Source organism: Pipistrellus hanaki (assembly GCF_964339955.1).
Source record: "Pipistrellus hanaki genome assembly, chromosome: X".
Taxonomy (NCBI): domain Eukaryota; kingdom Metazoa; phylum Chordata; class Mammalia; order Chiroptera; family Vespertilionidae; genus Pipistrellus; species Pipistrellus hanaki.
This window is the reverse complement of record NC_140524.1, coordinates 70818202-70830245: the sequence shown is the minus strand read 5'-3', so window position 1 is coordinate 70830245 and position 12044 is coordinate 70818202. Positions and strand designations below refer to the sequence as shown.

The window sequence follows — 12044 nt, the reverse complement described above, 5'->3', positions numbered from 1 at the left end:
TCTTCAGTCCTCTTCTATTTTCCAGGAACACCTAGCCCAGTGGTAGGCAAACTCATTAGTCAACAGAGCCAAATGTCAACGTACAACGATTGAAATTTCTTTTGAGAGCCAAATTTTTAAAACTTAAACATCTTCTGCCACTTCTTCAAAATAGACTCGCCCAGGCTGTGGCATTTTGTGGAAGAGCCACACTCAAGGGGCCAAAGAGCTGAATGTGACTCGCAAGCTGCAGTTTGCCGACCCCAGACCTAGCCTAAATGGGCATGTATCCATGCTGGTGCTTTGGCAGGTTTGGCTTTGCTTGAGACCACACCTCCTCTTCTTCTACATTTTAATGAGATATATAGTACCAATGGGAGGCAGGCATTGAAGTCCAACAGGCCAGGTTTTATCAGTGATGCAGTGAACAAATATTTATGGTGTGATGTGAAGCAAGTCATGCCTCTGAACCTCAGTTTACTCATCAGTAAAAAGGAATTAAATGAGATCTCTCTTCCAATATTTCAATATTGTCAGAATTTCATACTTAAGAGTTTAACATTTATTGTTAGTTGGAGATACACTATGGCGAGAATGGAGCCTGGAAATCTAGATGGGGTTAATTATGTGCACAGGTGGTGGTTGAAATCATCTTCCATTTTTGTTGTTGTTGTTGACTGCATTAGAAACATATTGTATGTCAACTATAATTAATAAAAAATAAATTAAAAAAGAAACACCCACAGTTGGAGGGTGAGAGCTGAGGGGTCGGTGTCAGATGGCAGACCATAATTTAGTGTGGTCCTTGGGAAAGATTTCAGACGTGTGTGCGGGAACCTCATGTACAAAGGGAAGCTAAGGAAGACTGAGGGAGAGGGAGCCGGAGACTCAGGTGTTGTTTCTCCCCACTTCTCACCCCTCCCCCACTCCGCCAAGCACATATTCCGACTATTAAGGCACAAAGGTAAAAAATCCCAGGGGGTCTCTGGCCAGGAATTCTCTCATTATCCAGCTTAGAGGAAGGTGAGTAGGAAAGGCTGCCCTCCCCCTTTCTCGCTCCTTGCCTCACTGGTCTTGTAGCTTCAAGTAGGAAACTGTCTCAGGCCCCAACGCAATCCCTTCTGCAAAGCTGAGGTGTGTGTGTGTGTGTGTGTGTGTGTGTGTGTGTGTGTGTGTGTGTACACGCGCGAGCGCGCGCGCGCGCCTGTGTGTATGTGTTTTGTGTAGGGAGGAGGACTAGGGGCGGGATTCCATGACGTTACCGGCTCCGCCTCTGTGGGATATATAAGGGGAGCTTGGCGCGCAAGGACCCCCAGCAGCAGCTTCGAAGCCTGAGCATAAGAACTAGGCACCCCCAAGCCAACTCGGCTTAGCTGAAGCCGAATCAAGACTAACTGCTCCCTGGTAAGCCTTGGGGGCCAGCACGTGTGTCGGAGGGGGATGGCGAGGGTCTAGGCATGCCTAGGATTCTCTGGCAACCATGGTTTGCAGTTGCATCACTGCAGCTGTGACCTGTTGCTGGCGAGACCCCGGCCCCGGGAGCTATTTTTTTTTTTTTCTATCTCAGCGCCAGACGGTTTCTAGATGGGGGCATAAGAATTTGGGAGCTGAGTAGGGGAGCCTAGTGCGGAGCCCCTTCTCTCCGGTGTAAGCAATTTTGGGTTGCTCAGGGGCTCCTCTTGGGTCGCATCTTCAAGTCTGTTTAGATGTCGAAGCCCCGCCTCGCTGTTGATGCTTGCTGGTCAGCTTAGCGGGGCGGGAGGAAATGGGGGAACATTAACATTTGCTTACTCCCCTGATCCACGGCCACGCAATTCTGCGGTGTAGGCTTGCTGAAGAGAGGTGGAATTGAAGCTCTGCTCACTTTGGATCTGCAGCCCAGGTTGCTTCCCCCCACCTCTCCCTGTGATGTAGGAACCACACCTATTGAGTGGCCCTGGGGGGGGGGGGCGGGTACTGAAAAGGAATGTGGATATTGGGCTCCATCCCCAATTTGCTGGCCCCTCCTGAGACGAGTTCTGTTTGATTCCTAAGGAAGCAGACATATTAGGCCCCATGGTTCCTGGGTTGAAGTCTAGGATCAATCCCATAGTTTCCCTGCCAGGCCATGTACTTACTATAGGGGATTTTCATATGCCTTTTCTGAAATTTGTCCTTCCTCAAACCCGTGGGGTATTGTTATTATCTGTGTGGGAAGAAACTGAGGTTAGAAGAAATGTGACTTGCCTTTGTTTCTTCAATAGTCTCCTGCCCATCCCCCTCTCCCTCCCCAGTAGCACCTGTGCTTGGTGCAGTGGGTATTGTAATTCATTCCTAGAGTTTAGGGATTATGAGCCCTACTGAAGAGCTTTTGTCTTGTTTTTTTCACCAGGTCCTAGTAACCTCTTCAATGCCAGCTAGAATGTCGTTGCAGAAACTTCGCAGATTTGGTCATAAGCTGGCACGCAGACGTATACTGGAGCCAGGCATGGCTGAGACTCGCCTTGCCAGATGCCTGAGCACTCTGGATTTAGTGGCCCTGGGTGTGGGCAGCACATTGGGTGCAGGCGTGTATGTCCTGGCTGGGGAGGTGGCCAAAGATAAAGCGGGACCATCCATTGTGATCTGCTTTTTGGTGGCCGCTCTATCTTCTGTGTTGGCCGGACTGTGCTATGCAGAGTTTGGTGCCCGGGTTCCCCGATCTGGTTCTGCATATCTCTACAGCTACGTCACTGTGGGTGAACTCTGGGCCTTCACCACTGGCTGGAACCTCATCCTCTCCTATGTCATTGGTGAGATGTTGGGACAGGGAGGAAATTGCACAGCCAATAAAGGGGCTTTTGAGCCAGGAAATCTGGATAGAATGTTGAAGTCATTCACAGGACTTCAATATCCCTAAATGTGTGTGTCTGGTGGCAGGCTGGAAGGCTTCAAGGTGTGGAGAAATTGTTCATTCTGCTTACCTTTATCCTGGTTTTCTTTAAGTTGACTAGTTTTGGTTTTTAAAAAGTAAGTCTAGGTGAAAATCAGAGGGATTCTTGTGGGACTACTTTGGGGGAGGGAGGAGAGATGGGAGGAGTCTTGACCCCACGTTTCTCCCTCTGCTCTACCAGGTACAGCCAGTGTGGCCCGGGCCTGGAGCTCAGCTTTTGACAATCTGATTGGGAACCACATCTCTCAGACCCTGCAAAAGAGCATCTCACTGCATATTCCCCATGTTCTTGCAGAATATCCGGATTTCTTTGCTTTGGGCCTTGTGTTGTTGCTCACTGGTGAGGGCAAGGGACTGGGATAATGATGGGGGTAGGGGAGGGACTAGGCCTGAGAAGGGCTTGGGGGAGGTGGTAATGGTGAAAAAGAAGATTAGTTGGGAAAGAGCAGTCTGCATATAGAGGTGGGGACAAGCTTGGACTGAAGACTTTCTTGCTTAGAGTTCTGAATGCCTCTTTTCCACAGGATTGCTGGCTGTTGGGGCTAGTGAGTCAGCCTTGGTTACCAAAGTGTTCACAGTGGTGAACCTTTTGGTTCTCGGTTTTGTCATCATCTCTGGCTTCATTAAGGGGGATGTACACAACTGGAAGCTCACAGAAGAGGACTACAAACTGACCATGGAAGGACTCAATGATACTCAGAGGTTAGGAGAGTTCACCGTCAGCAGATGCAGAGCTGGGAACATGATGAGGAGTAGGAGGCATCCATGTTGAGGGCTTCTGGGTTGGCAGTAGGGAGGAATGGGAGCCTAGGCTTTGAAGACCTAAGTAGTGTGGCATTAGAGAAAAGGTATGGAGTTGGCTGGACACACCCTTACCTTTTTCATCCCTTCTTCTATTTTAGGTTGGGCCCTCTGGGCTCTGGAGGATTTGTGCCCTTTGGCTTTGAGGGGATTCTCCGTGGAGCAGCTACCTGTTTCTACGCATTTGTTGGTTTCGACTGTATTGCTACCACTGGTAACATGACCGTTTCATTCTGTCCTGTCTGGGGCATGGGCACAGTGTGTGCTCAGGCTGCATGCATACTGGGGGAGGTAGAGGAGTGAGTCTGCTTTCCTGATTCAGAACAGCGTGCCCCTTCCTGCAGGGGAAGAGGCCCAGAATCCTCAGCGTTCCATTCCCGTGGGCATTGTGGTTTCACTGTTCGTCTGCTTTTTGGCGTATTTTGGTGTTTCTTCGGCACTCACGCTAATGATGCCTTACTATCAGCTTCACCCTGAGAGTCCCTTGCCTGAGGCATTTCTCCATATTGGATGGGCCCCTGCCCGCTATGTTGTGGCTATTGGATCCCTATGTGCTCTTTCTACCAGGTCAGTGTCAAACATTTATTATCCTCTGCTACCAGAGTCTCAGGTTATAGCTTTCAGTACCACAGATGACCCCTTATAAGGTCTGAGGAGAATGTGGAGAGTCCTTAACCTCACAAGCTTGGGGAGAGAGATCATAATCAACTTATGCCACTCTGGACATTCTTCTCTCCAGCCTCTTGGGCTCTATGTTCCCCATGCCTCGGGTGATCTACGCAATGGCGGAGGATGGCTTGCTCTTTCGTGTCCTTGCCCGGATCCACAGTGGCACACGCACCCCCATCGTAGCCACTGTGGTCTCAGGCATTATTGCAGGTGAAAAATCATTTCTGTCCTTTCCCTAGTTGTTTCACCAGCTCCCTTAACTTTGCTCTTCCCTTTTCTGACTTTTTGTTTTCTGCGCATCATTTGCAGCATTGATGGCATTACTTTTTGAACTTGCTGATCTTGTGGACCTCATGTCAATTGGGACCCTGCTTGCATACTCCCTGGTGTCTATTTGTGTTCTCATCCTCAGGTGAGAATCCATTCCCATGCTGAGATTTGGGTTTTTATTCTTGGAGGGGGAATGGTGAGGATCTGCTCCTCCTCCCCCCTTTGCCTTCATTATCCTGACTATCCTTGAGGAATATGGATATCCCTCTCTGCCAAAAAGAGCTTCTGCCCTTCATGGTGACCAGGGAGGGTAAGCTGCCTGAGAGAAGATCATAAACACACTTAAGGGTTGTTGTTATTGTTGCCTTCTTACTCTTGCCTCAGATATCAGCCTGGCCAGGAGATGAGGATTGAGGAAGATGAACTGGAGTTGCAGGAGGAGACGATGCCTGAAATAGAAAAGCTGACCTTAGAGGCACTATTTTGTCCATCCAACCTCACCCCCACTCCACTCTCTGGCCAAGTTGTCTATGTTTGTTCCTCAGTACTTGGTGAGCAATGAATTTTTTCTCTGGGGTGGCTCTGAGATTAGCATGATATGGGGGCGGGGGGAGAGTATATGGCATTTGGTGACTGAGAAAGAACTAGAGAGATGACCCTCCTTGGAATGGGGTACCTAATGTCTTAACATGTTGGTCTCAAGAAAGAGTTGGTTTTGATGTTTCTCAACTTGACTCTTCAAGCTGTGCTCCTAAGTGTCCTTTGCCTGGTGCTGGCCCAGTGGTCAATTCCACTGCTTTCTGGAGAACCAGTGTGGATTGCAGTGGTTGTGTTACTCCTGATGCTCATTACTGGGTTCACTGGGGTCATCTGGAGACAGCCACAGAGCTCTGCTCCCCTTCACTTTAAGGTAAATGACCTTTCTCTTCCCCTCTACCAACCCAACTTGAAAGAAAATAGGCTCCAGATACCTTGCAGTTGAATAAGGTTAATAGATATTCTTTAATTGGGCAAGTAAGGAATGATATAGGAGTTACCTAGACAGACCAAAGACTTCTTTGACACTCCTTAGTTCATTTCCAGTTCCATTTCCCTAAAATTTGAGAATTCTTACAGTTCCATATGAGGTACACTAAATAAGTGGGTACTGATATACACAGTTGGGCTTTCTCTCTCCTGCTTGAGTAGGTTAGGGATCTCTTTCTAGGTCACCTTGTAGCAGGTAAAAAAAGATTTTGCTTTGTTCTCAGGTACCTGCTTTGCCTCTCCTCCCACTAATGAGCATCTTTGTGAATGTTTACCTTATGATGCAGATGACATCCGGCACCTGGGCCCGATTTGGGGTCTGGATGGTGATTGGTAAGTATCCACTTGGGAAGAGTAGGCTTCTTGGGTATCCTATCCCAATTCCTTTCCTCTTGTTATTAAGTAGAACTATTAAGCCTTTACAGGTCACTATTTCCTCACCTCACAGCTACCTTTACACACTAGGGTTTGCGATCTATTTCGGCTATGGAATCCAGCACAGCCTGGAAGAGATTAAGAGTGATGAACCCCCACTCAAGTCTAGAACCCGATCTGTAGACTTTGATCTCAGCAGTACCTGAATGCTGTGTGGTCCCCCACACAATAATGGAGAGAATTCCTGAGGACATGGAGAGCTAGCAATGGGATATTGGTGGGGGAACATTAATAGGTCTGCTGTTTCTCATCTCCTTTTTTTAAGTTGTCTACTTTTTAATTGCACCTGTAGCAGCTTACTGGCTTGTAAAAAATATTAAAAGAGTCTAGAAAAAGAAACTGTCTTGTTTTTTGCTTGCTAGAGATGATGTGAAGCCTGACTTTCAGTGTGGAGAGCTTCAGATAAGTGTACTTTGTTCCCATCACTACGAAAGTATCTGTTGTGCCTGTGTGTGCTTCTTGTTGGCTCATGGTTTGAGGAGGGTGGTGTAAGCAGTCATCCAGTATAGTTACACTAAAAGGAATACTCTTTAGATATGTCTTCCCTTGCTATACTAACCGTTAGGTTATGGGGTTTGGGGTAGACTCTAATCTCAACACTGGCATTGGTCAGGGTCCACACTGAGACCACTGTCTTCTGTTCTGCCCCTTCTAGTTGGATCATCCAAAACTTCTGTGTTTGACTGAGCAATAGAAATTTTGGCTGGGGGTTTGGCAATTCTGGGACAGAAGTGGACAATGGGGGGTAGTTGGTAAAGGATTGTGTGTACTAGTTATGTATAGATACTGATTGCTACACAGGTAATAAGGGAACAAAGAGGTGAGGTCAGAGCTATGCTTAGACCAAGAACTAGTCATTTATTTAACAAACATGTGATGTTCCTATAAAACACTAGGTCCCATACTGGATGCTGGAGATACAAGCATGAATAAAATATCCCTACCCTCAGGGAACTCACAATCTAGTGGGAGAGACAAGCAGGTAAATATAAAACAGTATGATTTGTACCAGGGCAGAGATAAGTGCTGAGTGCTGCAGAAGCATAAAGGATAATGCTTGACTGAGTCTTGAATCAGTGTTTATGAAGTGGACTGAGGGGAGGACTTATCTGTAAGTGGAAAGTATGCTCCAAACCATGGAAGTGTGAAGAAACATAATGAATTTAAGAATATGACATAGCTTAATGTGGCTGAGGGGTAGCATGTATGGGATTGTGGTGAACAGTGGCAGACCATATGAATGGCTTTGTATACCTTACCAAGGAATTCAGAGGTCTTAAAAAGATGTGTATGTGGCCCAGCCAGTGTGGCTCAATAGTTGATCATTGACCTATGAACCAGGAGGTCACAGTTTGATTCCCAGTCAGGACACATGCCTAAGTTGTGGGCTCGATCCCCAGTGTGGGATGTGCAGGAAGTAGCTGATCAATTATTCTCTCTCATCATTGATATATATCTCTCTCCCGGTCCTTTCTCTGAAATCAATAAAAATATATTTAAAAAGATGTGTGTGTGGAGTGAAGGAAGGAGTCACCGAAGGATTCCAACCGAGGGGATGGTTGGATTTGTTAGACTGGCAGCAGCGAGGATGGGTTGGAAGAGGATGGGAGAAGTTAGAGCAGTGAGATAATAGCTACCACTTCTTGAGTATTTATTTTATGTCAAATATTGTACATACAATTTCATTTAGTCCTTGCAATAACCCCATGAAGTAGATAAGATACTTATCTTTTATAGATAGATAGGGGAACAGGTAAGAAATATGCTAGATCACATAACTTGGAGTGGTCAGTGCCAGGATACAAACCCAGTTTTGTCTGCAGCTTGTGCTCCTTAACCACTGTTTGACATTGCCAGTAGCAAATAGGAGGGAATTGCAGTCATTTGGGTAAAAATTTCAGATTTTTTTTTTTTTTTTTTTTTTGTCAGTTGGATAAAGGCAGCAAGAAAGAAATGGATGATTTACTTTAGAAGATTGTCAGGAGAAATTTCTGAGTTAGTGATCAAGTTATTAGCCAAGATAGCATAAGAGGACGAGCATATTTGGAGAGAGATGAATTTAGTTCTAGATATGCTGACTTTATAAATATACATGAGTTTAACTTCATATTGAGGATATATAATCATCCATTGGAACTTGGAGCTGGTCTAGAGGTCTGGGCTAGAGTTAGATTTAGGAGTCATCAATTCAGAGGACATATGTGTGTGTAATAACTGTGTGTGAGCCGAAAGACTGCTCTGGGGCAAGATCAAAAGAAAAAAATTATAGTACAACTTATATTTATAGTTTACATACAAAGAGCACCTTACAAATCAATAAGAGATGAATACCTTATAGAATGAACGGGTAAAGGATGTAAATAGTGTTCAGAAAAAGAATAGGAATCATCAACAAATATAAGAAAACTACTCAACCTCACACATTCAAGAAATGCAAATAAAAAGAACCATTAGGTCTCAGTTCTTTACAGACTGGGAAAACAAGTTTTACTGACTAGGTATTAGCAAAAATGAGTATAAACAGGCAGTCTTCTGCATGATGGGGAATACATGTTCTGGTAACTTGTGGAGGGTAATTTGGGGATGCAAGAATTAAAAACATTACTTTTGATCTGACAACTCATAAAAAATCTTACAATATAAATATAAAGATATTTACGTTGACATTCATAATTATATAAAACTTGGAAGCTACCTAATGGGCATCCGTAAGGAACTAGTTAAATAAGTTACAATACATTAATTCATTGGAATATTTATACAACCATTAACTAAATAGGCTTATATGTGCCAAGAGGTCATATGGAAAGATCTTAAAGACATACTATTAACTAGAAACAAAATGGAACCAAAACCTCAAGGTTCAGAACATTCCCGTGAAAGAACAAAAGAGGATATATTCACACATTTTTTTTTTTCTTACTGAAAAAATAGATACCGTGTTTCCCCGAAAATAAGACATCCTCCGAAAATAAGACCTAGCGCATGGAAAGATAAGACATCCCCTGAAAATAAGACCTAGCGCAACTTTGGGAGAAAAAAATTAATATAAGACACTGTCTTATTTTCGGGGAAACAGGGTAGGCTGTTAATCTCTGGTTTCTCTTCTGTACTTTTTCATTTTTTTAAATCAAGTACAACTACTTGCTCATTCTTTTTATAATCATCATAATAAAAAAAATTGGGGGAATGTTTAAAGTATAGAGAAGGATTCAGGGCACGAAGTAGAGAAGGAATGAATGAAGATATGATACGGTAGTGTAGGGAGGAATTAACTTTTTAGAAACACTCAACAATGTCCGATGCTGCCTGCAGAGCCAAGTTAAATAAGATAAGGACAAAAAGTGTTAATTGTTTTTGTCAATTAGTAAGTAATTGATCATTTCAAGAGCAGTTTCAGTCAGTGGACTGAGTAGAGGGTGAGGAAGTAGACATAGGCTTTGGTGAGGATTTCAGGGCAACAGCTGGAGGGAGTTGAGAGAGGTTTTTTGTTTGTTTTTGTTTTAAGATGGGCAATACTAGTATATTTTTAAAGAAGATTGTCAATAGAGAGATGGAATAAACCCTGGTACTACTATTCAAATAACCCATTTGTGAAAGAGGGAATAGTTCTGTGATTTGGTTCTCTAGTCTTTTAAAAAATGTATTTTTATTGATTTTAGAGAGAAAGGGAGAGAGAGATAAAAACATCAATGATGAAAAAGCATCATTGATCGACTGCCTCCTGCACACCCCACACTGGGGATTGAGCCTGCAACCTGTGACCTCCTGGTTCACAGGTTGATGCTCAGACACTGAACCACTCTGGCCAGGCTCTAGTATTTTTTTCATTCAGTGCAGTGTTTGCCAAACCTAAGAACGGTTAATTGTAACCTTCATGGATTCTTCTCTATTCGTGTAATTCCTGTACTATTAAAAAACAATCTTGATTCTTTTTAGCTTAAGTGCACTAATTTTCAAGAGAAAACATTTTATTAGTATCATAAATGGAAAACAATTTTTTAATACACATTAAAAGAAATATCCAGCTGTTAAAAATCATTTGGCTGTGAGCCACCTAAAATAATCATGTACCACACGTTGAAAACACATAGGTAGTTAACATAGTATATAACTTCTGTAGGTCACTATGCTTGAAGATGGAGTAGAAAATCGCTTTAGGCTGTATCCTACCTAATAAAAGTAATATGCAAATTAACCATCACTGCTACACCCACCAGCCATGCCCACCAGCCAATCAGAGTGAGTATGCAAATTAACCCCAACCAAGATGGCTGCCGCCACAGAGAGCAGGAGGGAGGCTTGGGTTTCCCCAACAATGGAGGAAGCCAAGCTTTCCACACACCCTGGCAGGCCCAGGCTTCCACTCAAGGATACAACGTTTCAATTATAGAAGATAAATCCCAAGAAAAATGGTGGCAGCCACAGAGCTGGAGAGAGCAGGCTAGGGTTTCCCTCAGCAATGGAGGAAGCCAAGCTTTCCACCTGCCCTGGGCAGCCTAGGCCTCCTCTCCAGGCTACAAAGTTTCAATTGTGGAAGATAAATATATCACAGATATCAGGGCCTCCATTTGGGTCTCCAGGGGGTGTGGCCAGCCTGAAAACCACTACAGGCCCCTTGCTCAGACCACTGCATGCTCCAAGGGAATCCCCACCCTGATCTGGAACATCCTTCAGTGTAAACCAGCTGTCCCCCACCCATGCACCAGGCCTCTATCCTATCTAATAAAAGAGTAATATGCAGATTGACTATCACTCTAACACATGAGATGGCTGTCCCCATGTGGTCAAAGATCCTGCCCCCATGTGGACACAAAATGGCCATCACAAGATGACCAGCAGGGGAGGGCAGTTGGGAGGAACCAGGCCTGCAAGGCAGGGCAGTTGGGGGCAATCAAGTCTGTAGGGGATGGCAGTTAGGGGTGACCAGGCCAGCAGAGGAGGGAAGCTGGGGGCAAACAGGCTGGCAGGGGAGCAGTTAACATCAATCAGGCTGGCAGGTCAGTGGTTAGGGGATGATCAGGCTGGCAGGCAGAAGTGGTTAGGGGCAATCAGGAAGGCAGGCAGGTGAGCAGATGGGAGCCAGCAGTCCTGGATTGTAAGAGGGATGTCTGACTGACCTAAATGGGCAGTGGGACATCCCTTGAGGGTCCCAGATTGGAGAGGGTGCAGGCTGGGCTGAGGGACACCCCTCAACCCCCTGCCCCATGCACAAATTTTGTGCACCGGGCCTCTAGTCTAATCTTAATCTCAAGGAGTCTGAGATAAAATTGGCCCATATATATACAAAGACACAAAGTAGGAAGTAATGTGTTCTAAGAGAGGTATGCATGAAGTACTATGAGAATTCCTATGAGGGAGTTCTGGAAGTCTTTCATGGAGGTCAAGACTTTTAAGCTGAGGCCTAAATGATTGGTAAAATGTATAATTTCAAAAATAGGAGAACATTTCAGAAAGAAGGAACCTTTTGCACAAAGGCAAGACAATGGGAAAGTTTATAATTCAGTTTGCCTAGAGCCTACGACTTGGGAAGGGGTGGGATGGAAAATAAGGGAGGAAAGGTAGATTCCAGTCAGACTCTTGAAGTCCATTAATCCCAGTGCCAACAACGGGATGCAAAGAAGTGTGTGGATGTGAGTGTTATAATATGTGAAGGAGAGAGTGGTTCTATGGTTTGGTTCAGTGAATTACACCTTGGCTACATAATCATATCTTGCCAGAATGTTCACATCTAAAATCACTAATTCAAACATCAAGTTCTCTTTTCACAACATCCTAAGCTTCCCCAAGCTCACTTGCTCAAGTAACCCCATTGCCACAATTCTTTGACCTCATGAATCCTCCAATTTACTCTTTCCCTCCCACATACACTCTCTTTTTATCATCTCCTCCCATCTTTGTTTGCTCACTTTCTCATGTTAATCCCTGAATTTATTACCATTACCTCTCTTAC

At 44.7% G+C, this 12044-nt stretch overlaps 1 protein-coding gene across 4 annotated transcripts; it reads left to right on the top strand.

Moving 5' to 3' along the window:
• The first annotated feature begins 1297 nt into the window (after nt 1-1297).
• On the top strand, nt 1298-6389 carry SLC7A3 (solute carrier family 7 member 3). 4 transcript variants are annotated; one of them, XM_084869606.1, is made up of 13 exons: nt 1324-1383; nt 1807-1861; nt 2351-2750; nt 3072-3230; nt 3415-3592; nt 3793-3905; nt 4036-4258; nt 4431-4570; nt 4670-4772; nt 5015-5181; nt 5374-5540; nt 5881-5989; nt 6122-6389. In XM_084869606.1, the coding sequence occupies exons 3-13, from the start codon at nt 2369-2371 to the stop codon at nt 6235-6237; spliced, it is 1857 nt and encodes a 618-aa protein (XP_084725732.1). In that variant the 5' UTR covers nt 1324-1383; nt 1807-1861; nt 2351-2368; the 3' UTR covers nt 6238-6389. The 4 variants fall into 4 exon arrangements, with proteins under 4 accessions (XP_084725731.1, XP_084725730.1, XP_084725733.1 ...); XM_084869605.1 differs by lacking the exon at nt 1807-1861 and having other exon boundaries at nt 1298-1383; XM_084869604.1 differs by having other exon boundaries at nt 1304-1383; nt 1807-2750.
• The last annotated feature ends 5655 nt before the right edge of the window (nt 6390-12044 follow it).